The sequence below is a fragment of the Homarus americanus genome, unplaced genomic scaffold, assembly GCF_018991925.1.
Source record: "Homarus americanus isolate GMGI-L3 unplaced genomic scaffold, GMGI_Hamer_2.0 scaffold27231, whole genome shotgun sequence".
NCBI classification, from domain to species: domain Eukaryota; kingdom Metazoa; phylum Arthropoda; class Malacostraca; order Decapoda; family Nephropidae; genus Homarus; species Homarus americanus.
The window spans coordinates 2755950-2770949 of record NW_024718545.1 but is presented as its reverse complement, the minus strand read 5'-3'; the positions used below and the strand labels follow the sequence as shown (position 1 = coordinate 2770949).

Below are 15000 nucleotides of genomic sequence, written 5' to 3'. Positions count from 1 at the left end.
GTAAGGGGGGTGTGAGGTAGGGGTGTGATGGTGTGGGGCTGTGGTGAGGGGGTGTGGTAAGGTGTGTGAGGGTGTGTGTGGTGGGTGGGGGTGTGGTGGTGGGGGGGTGTGGTGAGGGGTGTGGTGGGGGGGTGGGAGTGTGGTGGGGTGTGAGGGGTCTCCAGGTATAGCCAAAACAGGTGATATATGGACCTATTAACGTTAAATGTTCCAGTAGAGAGCTAATAACGCTAAGCTACTTCAAGGTTATTTTTGGTCAAGGCGATCGTTCATCTTTTGTGTGTGTGTGTGTGTGTGTGAGTGTGTGTGTAAGTGTGTGTGTGAGTGTGTGTGTGTGTGTGTAACGGTACTCATAATACGTCAGTAAAATGACTTCTCAAAACATTCTCTCCCTTATATGGAAAGTTGACAAACATGCCAAAACTCTCTCTCTCTCTCTCTCTCTCTCTCTCTCTCTCTGGATCAGTATGGGAGGGTCGACTCCAGGATTGGCGAGTGCCACAGTCACCTGCCGACGCATATAATTGCCCGCCATTTCTCCCCTTTGCTAATATATTGGCGCAAAATATTCTCAAAAGAGTTATTGCCATAAAGGACAACATAAATGTAGTTTTTGCCACGTGTCAAACTGAGAGCGTCACACCAGGCGTACGTACGTCTGGCGAAGCTCCCTAAGGGGTATGTCAGAAAGGGGGACTGCTAGTGCTTTCACAACAATGGAGTACCACCTTACCTAAGAGACGAGCGAACATTTGTCTGGCATACCTCCTATTAGTCTGTAATTCCAGTATGACAGGTAACGCCCAGCACAGTTGAATGCTCGTGCTGGCAATGTATTTTAAAGGAAAGGCCACTAAGTACCTCTGCTGTGGGAAATGTTAACTGACCAAGACAAACTTTAATATATAACTCTCTCTCTCTCTCTCTCTCTCTCTCTCTCTCTCTCTCTCTCTCTCTCTCTAGGGTTCCTAAGTGTGGCGTGTATACAGACGTGTCCCCACAAATGTAAGTTATTGTTACAGAAAGGTTGTATTTACATGGTGCTGTGTGTATAAGGGTCCTGTGGTCTGGTAAATGTACCGTGTTTACAATTGTGTTACAATGATGGATGTGTTCTATTGAGAAATATATTTACACAAGCGTCCCTCCCGACCTCCCGAGCTACCACCCTCCCTACCTCCTTCTCTCCTACCCTGCCTCCTTCAGTCCTTTCTCCCTCCCTCCCTACCTCCTCCATCCATCCCTACCTCCCTCTCACCTTCCGTACCTCCTTCCCACCTTACCTCCCTCCCTTTCTCCATGCCCTCCTTACCCCTATACCCCTCTTCTCACCCACCCTCCCTCACCTCCTCGGAGAGTGGAGGGTGGTGAGGGCGAACAGAGAGGGAAGGACTAACACCAACACAAACTTCCACTAGGTTAAATTAGACGCCTCATGCCAGTTGACTAGTGTGAGTCGTACGTTTCGTGACAGCCAAGGATATCAACCTCTCTCATGTTAGCTCCACATTATCAAAGCTAATCGTTCTTATTTACAAAAAACTAAAGTCCGTGTAAAGTTGTAAAGTTGAGGACGTGGTGTTGGTGTTGTTTTTGTTTTTTGTTTTTAGATTAGAAACCGTCAGGAAAGTTGTTGTTGTTGTTGTTAAGTTGAAACCGTCAGGAGAGTTGTTGTTGTTTTGTTGTTGTTTTGTCGTTGGAGCTGAAACATTTGTGAGCAGTAAACAAACAAGAAGGAGATGGTTGTAGTGTACTTAGAATCCCTTCAGTCAAACTTCATTTACTTATAAGCAAGAAGACGCCCCTTACTTACACAAGGTGGTCAAGTCCCCCAACCTATCGTAAGTCCCCCCCACCACCCCCAAGTCCCCCGCGACGCCATCATAAAGTCCAAGAGGCCATAACTTTGCTCTTGACGACACCTTACTCACTATCGAACTCCTCTGATATCTTGTTGTGATGATATATCCACATACCGAGTTTGCTTAAAAAATCTATTTGCTCGAGTTATCCTGTTCATGACGTAGGGACGCATGGACGCAGGGAAATACGGACGCATGGAAGCAGGAGTATACAGACGCATGAACGCACTGACTCATATGGACGTACACCAAGGGGACAAATTTCTAGATAATAATGATGCAGAATATTGTTTATCGAAGACGGGCAATGAGAAACACGGACGAACGGAAACACGGACGCACGGAAACACGAACGCACGGAAACACGGACGCACAGAAGCACAGCCGCACTTAAACACGGTCGCACAAAAACACGGCTGCACAGAAACACGAACGAACATAAATAAAATCACGTACGCACGGACAGGACAGAGAGAGACACTACGGATAAAAAGTTGCCGTTGCCGTAATCTTATCAATAGGTTCTTAACTGTCTTAAGATATCGATTACTTACCTGTCATGGATATAGTGACGTCATGAAGGGGGGGAGAGAGGATGGAGGAATAATAGGGAGGGAAGAAGAGAGAGCTAGAGAACGATGGGGAGGGAGGGAAAGTAGGAAGAGAAAGATAAGGAGGGAGGATAGGAAGAGGAGAAGGAGGAGGGAGGGAGAGAAGGAAGTGAAGGAGATGGGTAAGGAGAAAGTAGTGAGGTAGATGGAGGAGGAGGGAGGAGGGAGGTGTGAGGGAGAGGAGAAGCGAGGAGGGGAGGTGTGGGGAGAAGAAGGGGATGAGGTGCGGGAAGGTACTGGCCGGTATGTGTTTACTGTGGTTGTCAGGAGAGAGAGGTCAGGTGACACACACACACACACACACACACACACACACACACACACACACACACACACACACACACCGAAAAGTAATCCACCTCAAACACGGAGACGCAACAACACCTCGACTATCCTTGGAAAAAAAGAAACCAACTCATTCCCCATTAACACCTGAGGCCCTACAGGACTATCTCGACCAACCTAGGAAAAAAAATCTCATCGTATAAACACTTCCTCTCGTTCTCTTAGTTTTATGACTTAATAACGATGGTTTAACCCCTTCAGTCCGTTGATTAAGTTAACCTGACCCGAAGAGTACGATGGCTTAATTCTTTGAGTACAACGACTTTAATCCCTTGAGTACGATGTCTTAACCCGGATTAAGACTTCATGACATTTTAATGGACTAATTCACTGTACTAAAGGGGCTAATCCGGTGGAGGGTCAACACACACACACACACACACACACACAGGGGACCAATGGAACAAAATATCTGTCTTTCTTAGTTCATTTCATCACTCGATCGTTCATTTTTAACACGTTATTGACCTCCGAACCCAATAGCAACACAGCGCTAATACAGACATTCAACGAGTACCCGAAAATACCCGAAAATACCTGAAAATACCGAAAATACGAAATACCCGGATATTCATTAACTTCAACACATATGATTTCCCTGAGCTGGCTGACCCACCAAAGTAGAGTACATGTCACCACCCAACACCCCCTACCAGCACCGGAGCCTCCCACACCCCCACCACCTGCTCCTCCCCCACCACCCCAAGAGTGTCACCACCTCCCCCCCTCCCCCTTCATTAAGTATTCTGTGGGCAGTACTTCCCCCTGGCTCATGCTATTTCTGTCGCTCGTACCGTAGCCTCAGTCTTACTACTTGTACACTTGCTGGTGTCCCAAACAGGTGCCAAGAGCAAGTCCTTTAGTGCCAGCAGGTGTGTTTGTTTGTTTCTTGTGGTGACAGACAGACAGACAGATAAAGTGAGAGAGAGAGAGTGTGCCTGTGTATGTAAATGAGTGTGTGTGTGTGTAAGTGAATGAGTGTGTATGTGTGTGTGTATGTGTGAGAGAAAAGGATAGGACACACACACACACACTACATTCATTCACACGAGTATACAGTAGACACCCATCCCTTACAAGCAGAGAAAAGGGGGATCTCTCTTGTCTTGTCTTGTCACTACTCTCTGGGCTGATCTTGGGGGTAGTTGAGCAGGAACGAAGTCCTTCATAACACAGTTGGCCCTCAGTACGACCTTCACGGACAGGTTGATGTCGTTAACGAACTCAACCAGCAAGTATTGTACACGGCGAGGTCGGTGAAGGAGCCCAGGTAGGACTTGTAATATGTAATCGAGGAAGTTGATGGCGTGGTAGGCGGTCTTGTATCCAGGACATTGGATGAAGGCCTTCACAACAGTTACCTTCTTCTGAGTGATGTTGTGGGGGACCATGTAGTCGGTGAAGGTGTAGTGGACGGGACGGGGCGGGGGGGGGGAGGCGGGTCGGGGCACGGCGGGGGTTCAAAATAGATGAAGCGGCCATATCGACAGCGGAATCCTGACATCAAATGAAAACAATCTTTAAGGGCGGGGGTTAAGAGCATGCCCTCGCCCTTCCCCAGACAGCGTTCATTGTTGAGTTGATCTTCCACCACGATCCGGCATTGACAACCGAAAGGACGAAGAGACGCCTCACGTCACTGCTCTTGAGGCAGCGTACGTCCAGGAGAGACGGCTGGTGTGATCCAAGGACCTAAACTTTTGAAATGGGATCCGTGCAATATAGTGAAATTGGACTTTGTACAAAAATCCACTTTTATAACAGATATATATATATATATATATATATATATATATATATATATATATATATATATATATATATATATATATATATATATATATATATATATATATATATATATATATATATATATATATATACACGAGCCAATGGAGCTTCTTTGGTTCATTTTCTAGGTATTCGTGATCACTAATTCCGTGTGCTGGCGTCGTCTTCTGTTAATTTCTATGTACAACTTCTTATATATGAGCTACAGTAAACTTTTGTGTTGAACATCGAAGTTGTTGCATGTTCGTTGTGTCAGTCGGTGTAATTTCCAAATTTTTTCAGCATAAAATCTATTAGTGAGATTGTTCTTACCAGCAACAGAGACACGCAGAGGAACACAGTGTTATGATAAAGTTACTGGAAACAGACAAAGACTCACGCCTGGTCAGTGAAGAGCCAACACATCAAAGTTTTAGGGATAGTGTGAGTTAGCGAGGGTCCCTAGGGTGCCTGAGACACATGTAAACAACAGGACCGTGGCACATCAAAGCGGGACAGTGGGGGACCCTTCTCTTTGTCTCAGTGGACCTCCGGGACCCACAACAACAATGGCCCCAAGACCCCGCCCTGCGGTGACCCAACTCCTCTCACATTGTAACACTAGAAACTGAGATAACATGTAGTTGTGTCGGGGTCACGCTGGTGTGAGGGGAGGGACCAGGGAGTATAACACTGTGTGCACCCAACATAACTTAACCCACAACCATGCCTGAGACACAGTCAGGTCCGACGGGACCCGGGCTGGGGCAGTGGCTCGGCCCCACCTCCTGCCTAAGAACCAAGCCTAGGAACGTTTAGAGACAGTCTCGAGTGCCTAGACCGCTACCATGCAGGCAGCTGGTCTCTTGAAGGATAAGAACAACCATGAAAACGACAATGACCAAATCAAGAAGGTCAACATCCATCGGGCCATGGCCAAGCCCGTCCTGGTGGCCTCCATCACCCAGGACGACTCCAACGTGGCCACCATCATCAAGGAGGCCAAGGATGGCATGAGCTGGATTACCACCAAGGTTAAGGTAGGTCATCAGTCTTGTCCTAAAATTTATCTTAGGTCATGCTAGGTCATCATAACTACTGAATTGGATCTCGTTCTGATCAAATCCTTCCAGGAGGTTAATTACAGCATTGCTACAGGTCAAGGTAGGTCAGGAGTATTATCCTGCAGGTGGCACTACTGTGGGTCAGGTCGTACAGGAACTATACTTCAAGTCGTCCTCAAACAATTCTCTCGTGAAGGGGAAGGGGTGAACAAGGCATCTTTAGGATGAGAGGTGAAAACATTACTCTGCAGGTAGTCAGAGATATTTTCAGTGGAGAACAGGATAGGTCAGGTCGTGATCATTAAAGTTAATCCAATCACCCATATAACTCTAACAAGAAGGCTAAGCATGACGCCATAAAGATCATAAAGAGGTCAGGTCGTAGTCGTACGTAACCGAGTCAATCCATAAGCCTCAGTTGTGGCAGTGCTTCAACAGGTGAGGCGCAATATGGGGTCACACCCAGAGAGAGAGAGAGAGAGAGAGAGAGAGAGAGAGAGAGACTCTACCCTTGATCTAGGTCACCCTCCTCACCTCGGTTAATAATACCTCAAGTTAAGTCAAGTGCTGGCAGGCAGTCACGATGTCGTTAGCAATTCTTCTTCTTCTTCTTCTTCATAAAGCGAATATGCGCATAAAAAAATAGATCTCTAAACCTCGAAATGAATGCACAGACAAACAGACAACCTGACCCAGAAACACACAGACAGACACAGACAGATCCAAACAATCACTTAATACGAGTGTTATCGGGTCGTCTCAATAGTGCCCTAAGACACTTAATGGGCACTTGAGGAGCCTTAGTCCAATATCGAGGTCGTATACAAGACGAAATTAACAGTTGGAATGAGGTTGTTGGACCAATTAGACGCTGGTTACGGCTGGTTCATTAACCTTTACCTAATTAACAAATGCGTGACCTGAGCGCTCTCTCTCTCTCTCTCTCTCTCTCTCTCTCTCTCTCTCTCTCTCTCTCTCTCTCTCTCCTAATTTGGTCAATCATCACCAACACCACTGCCACTACGACCACCACTACCCTCATCACCACCATCATTTCCTTCACCACTACCACTAAAACCACTACTTCCACCACCACCACCACTACCCTCACTATCCTCACCACCACCGCCACTAACCCCCACTACTACCACCACCACTACCCTCACCACCACCACCACCGCCACTAACCCCCACCACTACCACCACCACTACCACCACCACTACTACCACCACTACAATTTACTGCACTACCTAACGCACTTCCTCACTGCTTCCTGGGAATAAAACACAAATCGTTAACATAACCATTTTCTTTATTTAAAATTTTGTCACTTTTTGTGGGGCTTTATTCTCGCTTTTTTCTCTCTCTCAATTGTCTTTTATTCTATTTTTAATTTCACTTTTGACTGCCTTCTCTTACCTGACTGATAGATCTGCTTTTGTTTTACCTGGGGGATTTTTGCTTCTTTAAGTCTCCTTCTGATTCTCTTTTGTTTTTCGCTGTCGTTTTCTATCGATTTTCTTTTGTTTTTCTTCATAATTATATACGTACACGTCTTATTGCTGGTCTTTCTATAATAGTTAATTAGTGTCTCTTCCTTCCATCCTTCCTTCTTTCCTTCCTTCCTTCCTTCCCTATTACCTAATACTTTCCCTCCTATCATTACTTCCTTCATTTCTCATGTCTGTCTCTATTTCCTTATATTTATTCAGTATTATCATGACTTATCATCTCCGCCACCTCCCGTTCGTTCTATAGTTATTCATTATACGATGATTTAACACCTTGAGTACGATGATTTAACCCCTTGAGTACGATGATTTAACCCCTTGAGTACGATGATTTAACCCCTTGAGTACGATGATTTAACCCCTTGAGTACGATGATTTAACACCTTGAGTACGATGATTTAACACCTTGAGTACGATGATTTAACCCCTTGAGTACGATGATTTAACCCCTTGAGTACGATGATTTAACACCTTGAGTACGATGATTTAACCCCTTAAGAATGATGACTTGATGACTTTGGGGGCTAAATGAGAGAGAGAGAGAGAGAGAGAGAGAGCACTTCCGCCTCTTGACCTCACATAATCACTGCACCACCTGACGCCCGCCCCTCACTCGTAGTACAGGTGAGGTAAGGTAGGTCAACGCTCCCCCCTTCCCTCACCCTCACCTCCCTATTCCTCCCCTCACCCCCTCCCCCCTTTGATACATGACCGAGAGGTGAACACGCAAGCAAGTAAGACCCATCTGGTTGACGACATAAGTACCAAATTCATATATACAGTGAAACCTCCATATAACGGACACAAGTACTACTAAGTATAACGGACTTTTCTCTCCATAGTCCGTTAGCTGGGGGTAGTGGGTTCACATCTAAAGGACACCTCGATATAATGGATTTTCATCACTTAATAGTTCGTTAGATGGAGGTTTGACATCTGACGGAAACTCCGTCTGCGCTTTTCACTGTCCATACGGTGCCACCCCACAAACTCCTCCCCTCCCCCTCCCTCCCCTCCACACAACCTATTCGAGTTAACTATCACAACACTCGACCATGAGATATAATTAAGCCAGCCACACCTACTTTGTGCTGTGATTTAATTAGGAGTCCCCCCCCCCCCTCCCGCGATAGTGAAGAGATCAACTCCGTCCCCCCCCCCTCTCTCTCTCTCTCTCTCAGGATACCATAACATCAAGTGACTTTTTTTCCAGTGACGTTACCGTATTTCATCGTAATTGCAGCCATTTTCTCGTGTTATCATTATAAGTGCAGTGATTTTCCGGTATCTATGGTCGCGAGTTTATCGAGATGTATTGTTATTGCAGTGACTTGTTATCATTGCAGTGATTTTTTATGATAGGTTTACCCAAGCTAGTGTACAAATTCGCTGTAAAATAATAATAATAATAATAATAATAATAATAATAATAATACTAATATTAATAATAATAATAACAATAATAATAGGCTACTAATTAATTGTTGACGTAATAGTTTAATTAATTACTAACCTCGTTACGCGCTTAAAGACCTTAGTTGTTGAAGCGCAGTAATAACATTATAACAACATACCTTAACCAAACTTATCTCAGCCTGATCTAGTTAACCATGATTAACTTATTCAAACCTAACTTAACCTAACTCAACCAAACCTAACTCAACCAAACCTAACTCAACCTAATCTAACTTAACCTAACTCAGCCTGATCTACGGTTCACCTCTTTCGTAGACTGTATGATATGCATTCCACGATATGTCTGACAGTGTTACAAAAATTATTAAATTCAGCACCTGGTCAGTAGCCATCTCTTAAGACCTAAACTCAAAGGAACAGTAGCAAGACGCATATTGGCAAGTTTGTCAAGAGCACACAACGCGTTCTGCAGGTTCAATTATACATACATATACACAGGAGGGGGGGGGGGGAGGTCGATCGGATCCCCCGTAGTGCTACATAAACATACTGTGGCAGGTAGGAAGGTGAACATGTGTATTATTCAAGCAGGTGTAAGAAGAAAGCGACTATCTCCTTCATAAATATTTTGACGAAGGTGACGAAGGTGACGAAGGTGACACACATATTCGATAACATTGCGTGGGAAGACGAAGTAATAGCTGCAAGGGACTGGTGGTGGTGGACGATTGGTGTCTACTCAGCAATACTCAGCTGTTACCTTAGCTGAAGATGTTATCATTTCGTTATCTAATGATTCCCAGCAATTTATCATTTTACTTATGTTTCACCAAAAAGGCAATCCCAAGTGGCTTAGTGTGAAGACTTTTTTGTCCTTTCTGTGTCGTAAGCCTGATCCTGTGACAGAGTTTCAACATGAGCTAACAAAACTATCTGGTCTTTGTAAAAAAAAAAAAAAAACATTTTCATATAGTCAACCATAGAAGTCCGTTTTCTATGAGTCATAAAAAATACGTTTTCTTTTTTTTTGAAGCAAGACTTTAGTAAAATTGTATCAAGGTGTGACTCAATCTAGACCATAAATAAGATTAATGTGCATTGCCTGAAGTAAAGTATTGATTCCATTACCAAGAAAGTGGCGTAATTTTTTGTTTACACTGCATTTATGTTCAAATTTTTGCTCACTCTCTCTCTTTGACTTGCACATAACTTTAACAAATTACTAAGTACAGGAAAAATAAGAATGGCTTACCAGTGTAGTTTAATATGACAAGGCTTAATTAATACGTACTAACAAAATTATAATGAAACTTAATTTACCCAACTAAGCCAAGGATGACATTAAACGAATTCTTGTTTTAATTAACACAACTTTAAGCCATACAAGCAATTATCCACAACAAATGAGTTTTATATCTCAACTCACTAAGATAACTCACCATAACACTACCATACACAATAAACTACACTGTAATTATACTACACCATATTACAATAACATAACCTATCATAACTTACCTAATGCAACCCTAAACTAGTATATAACAGGGAAATAATTAACCAACGGGAAGAAATATACTGTACATGCACAAACACCTTTTAACACTGACAACACTAATTAACTAAATGTATACATGTAAGAGTATTTAATTGAATAATATATAGAACCTCCACCTGCCCTGCCACAATTACCACACACACACACACACACACACACACACACACACACACATAAACACTGCCAGCTGTAATATGATCAATAGTAAATGCAAACTGTACCGTGATTGCTGAAGACTGCAAGACAACTTAAGTTCTCAGGTGACGCAAAATCAACCAACTTAGCCTGACATAACCAAAACTACCACAGGATACGTTAGGTTAGGTTAGGTTAAGTTAGGTTAAATCACGAGGGGTTAAGTTAGATTAGGCGGGAGGTTAGAACGCTACTTTAACACTAGGTTAGGTGAGGACAGGTTACGTTGGAGTGGATTAGCGCTTGGGTTAATATGGAGTTAAGTTAGACTAAAATTAGTTAGGTTAGGTTAGGTTAGGTTAGGTTAGGTTAGGTTAGGTTAGGTCAAAATAGCATGTACAGTAGGCCGCAGGGTTCGGTTGGTTCAGGTTCAGTCAGGTTTCGCTTCGTTAATCATCAAATAAATGTGATTGGGTTCGCGATCCATGTAATGTTTTCCCTGATCCATCTTGCCTGCCACCTTCCCTCACCCCAGCAAAACACAGACGAAACTTTGGCAATACCGCCCCCTTGTCCCTCCCTTGATCAATAGCACTGTGGCAACGAACGAGATACTAGGCTAAGAACGCTCCCCTCCCCACCTGCTTATTTCACTCTTTTTATTCCTCTAATTTCTAGTATTCGTGCAGTTTTATGGTGTATTATTCTAGTTGATGAATCATGCTACGGCCATTCACTATTAATTTCTCAGGTAAAAGGCTTTATGGCGAATATTAAATACAATACCAGGGAGTTATTTCAAGTGACTGCGCCTATGCTTTTAATATTTTTTTTTTTTTCAGGAAGGCAAACTGTTATTTTTTACGTGCCGTGTTTACTTTATCGTGGAAACAAGACACAATTTCTATAAAAAATCGATGCGAATTGTACTCGGAAAAAGGCAACCACAATATCACAATCCTTAAGCTATGTTATAAATGAATGATCAAGACTCATAATTTGTAGCACACTTCGACGTCACATTACCCATATTATACAACACTCGGCATATAATTAAACACGGGTGAACTATAATTGCAAACATATACCAGTTTTTATATAATTTAACAGCCTATCAAATAATATTAAACCTTCATAAACCCAATTCGACTCCAACAACAAGACGGACTAAATACAGTAGGCTACTCCATTGGGATAAATTTGACAAGTAACCTTCAAACACAGTTCTAATTAAAGCAAAACAACCTAACGTCATTTACCTTTGATTCGTAATCTTGTTAATACACACACCACCTCTTGACAGTGTATATAACGCCTGCAGCAGAAATCGTTGTCACATAATCAAGATCTCGTTACATTAATACCAACTCTTGTTTAGTCTCGTACAAATAATCAAAATATGTCTTATGTATCACCAAAAATTCTAACGTATTCTATTTTTCGCTTTATTACAGGATATTGGCCGCAATTTTGAAATAATGTATAACTCTTGCAGAACGTGGGAACTTGTCGCTTTGAATTTACCATAAGAGTTTTGATTATATTAAGTTTAAATAAAATTAGTATCATAAGGTACTAATTGGAATAAGTTAAAAAATACCTTAGGTTAAATAATTACAAGGTCTTGCAAGTGACGAATTTATATTACTTATATAATTTTATCCTCTTCACCACTCATCGGCTCGTTAGCAGCTTGGGCAATCGGTCACGTCTCTGGTTGTATTTTAGTGTGTTGATAAGGACGTGACACCTGTATATCCATATTTCAGAACAATAATAAGGTGTACGATAATAAAATATTATCTAATCTTTCCTTAATCAAAGACATGGTTCTATAAGGAATTTTATCGCCATATTTCAGGGTTATTTAAGACAGCTATGTGCGGATTACCTTGAAGTGTCGGTACAGTCAGAAATACTTCAGTCATCGAACCTAAATTTGTACATTTTCTCTGAACCAAAACTATTGTACCACAGAAAACGTCGACAAAGATTGGTACTTACTGGGTTCTCACGGTGTTTCCTTCATTCTAGACTTCTCTCTTCACTAAACACACGTCATTGGCATTAATTTTCACCAAATTTCTTTAGTTATTCATTCAATTTAAATACAAAATCAACACAAGTATTCGTTAAACTGCATCACAATGTTCGTAAACAAGTGGCTTTAAATCACTCCCTGGGGCGATCAGTCATTTAATTCTCTGTATTTATCATAATCACTATATGTTCCGAGTTAATCTAACGTTTTCACTGACCACTGTATATTGTCAAGCGCTTAACCATCACGCACATCACAATAACACTTCAAATTTATCACTGAACTGGTAAGATAAATTAAAATTAAATCAAAACACGTCTACCCGTTTAAAGGCGTTCCTTCTAATCTTAATATTATTTTTTCGCTATTAAATCATTTATACTGAAAAGATTACGACATAAAAAATAAACTAGAACATAGATAATATACATAAATAAATATAATTAATGGTAAAAGAGGAAATTATAATAATATAGACCTTTCTAGTGTGGTGTATCAGCTGATCCGTTGGTTGCTGAAGGGTTTAGATATTTTGTTTTCTCAATAACTATTTATTAAATCCAATAATGTAATAGACACGGGCGCTTTATGCTGACATTAAGCACCTGACGCCAATTGTTGTGGAATAATGTAGAATGATGGTGGTTGTGTATAGTAGTAGTAGTAGTAGTAGTAGTAGTAGTAGTTGTTGTAAGTTAACTGTGCATATTACAATTGAATAAATAGAATATGAACTAGATATGAAGGAAAAAAGAGTATGGATTATTTAATTAAGAATATAGATAAAACTGATAAATGTGAGACATTAAAGAAATTACAAGTCTTTCAATATATTCCATCCAGCTGTGGCAACCTCGTCATCATCCCTTTAGGAATATGTATCTTCCGAATTATGATCTAACTTTAGAAAAATTCAAACAGAGAAACAAAATTGCTGCATTCACAGATTATTTATATTTTTGTCTGTAATTCAAGGTTAAAATTCTCATGTACTAGATAATAAAAACAGGAAAAATTATATCCTAAAGGAACGACCTTCAGCGGCGGGGAGGGAAGGGGGGAGAGATGATAAAAACAAAGGCTTAATTAAAGGTCCCCCCCTTGCACGTCGCCACGGCATGACTAAGGATAAATAGCTTTTTTTTGTCGCGTGCTGCAACATTCTTGAAGCGTTACCATGATTAAGTTGCGTGATAGGGAGGTAATTACAGCGATTTATGAGCAGTAGTAGTAGTCGCATTGTAGTCTTCTTGTAGCGCATTGTAGTCTTCTTGTAGCCCGTTGTAATCTTCTTGTCGCGCGTTGTAGTCTTCTTGTAGCCCGTTGTAGTCTTCTTGTCGCGCGTTGTAGTCTTCTTGTAGTGCGTTGTAATCTTCTTGTAGCCCGTTGTAGTCTTCTTGTCGCGCGTTTGGGTCTTCAGGTGCGTTATAGTCTTCTTGTCCTGCGTTGTAGTCTTCTTGTAGGGCGTTGTAGCCTTAGTATGGTTAGGGTTGCGAGGCATGTAGATATTTAGGCTCCTGTAGGCTAGAGAGCAGTTAGCGTACCGTAGTGTGATGTAGAGATGCCCTGGAAGCCGTAGCGTGCGTGAGAGTACAGGCGGGATAGCGTGAACATGAAATACCGTACCAGGCTGTAGACGCTGTAGAGGCATGCTACATCATAGGAAGCAGGATAGATTAGGTTAGGAGCACGTAACGGATTGGTAAACGTGCAAGTAGCATGTCGTAGCATAGTGTAGAGGCATAGTAGAAGCTGGAATGGTCCACAGTGGTCTAAAGTGGGCTGTAATGGTCTGTAATGGTCTCTACTGGACTATAGTAATGTCTAGTGGAGCTGTAATGGTGTTTTCTGCAGTGGGTTATGGCCTGAACTGGGACTGTACATTGTGTGTGTGTGTGTGTGTGTGTGTGTGTGTGTGTACCTGATCCACAATAATCTCTGACCTCAAGTAATAACAAGACGAGAATACACAGGAGGATCATCATGTGAATTTATACCACCATTACCTTGAGATATAAACAAACACAATAAAAGAGAGATTGAACAATATTAGTAGATAAGAAGAGATCAACTACCATTACTACCACCACCTTTACCTCCTACCCGCTCCCATCGACCTACTACCACCACCAGCACGCCACCACCACTATTAACATCCCCCCGCCACACACTGCAACCCCTCCCCCATCCCCCAAATGCCCCTCCCCCTCAAGCGCCCCCTCCTTCCACCCATCCCACAGTGGCGCCACAACACGCCATAACTTTGTGTAATAATGGTGCAAAATGACACTTATTGAACATGTCTGAGATCTTGTTATGATATCTTGTCGAGTTTTCGTTATCACGATACTCAAACGAAGGAACGGACGGACAGACGGACATACGGACGGACGGACGGACGGACATACGGACTGACATACGGACTGACGGACGGACATACGGACTGACGGACGGACATACGGGTACAAAAACGTACGAAATTCTAAATATATTCATAATTAATGATGCCAAGAGATTCTCGAAAATAAGTGACAAAAGACAGATATTTAAGGAAAAAAATTCGTTCATTATAAGTTAATAGAAAATATAAGAGAAATGTGAGAGGGACGTTTAGGAATTCAGAAATAACTGTTCAGGGTTAAAAATGTATCGTTCATGTCCAGATTGATCAGTTGATGTTGTTTAA

The 15000-nt window shown here is 42.1% G+C and overlaps 1 protein-coding gene across 2 annotated transcripts in view; it reads left to right on the top strand.

The window, feature by feature from the left end:
* LOC121859734 overlaps positions 1-15000 on the top strand; it is a 93804-nt gene that overhangs the window by 18229 nt on the left and 60575 nt on the right. The window contains exon 2 of one of the 2 annotated variants that reach the window (XM_042356687.1): positions 4892-5628. The exons of the other annotated variant lie outside the window; for it this stretch is intronic. Coding sequence (XP_042212621.1) covers positions 5437-5628 — 192 coding nt within the window. The 5' untranslated portion in view covers positions 4892-5436. The remainder of the gene's footprint in view (positions 1-4891; positions 5629-15000) is intronic. 2 annotated transcript variants of the gene reach the window in all.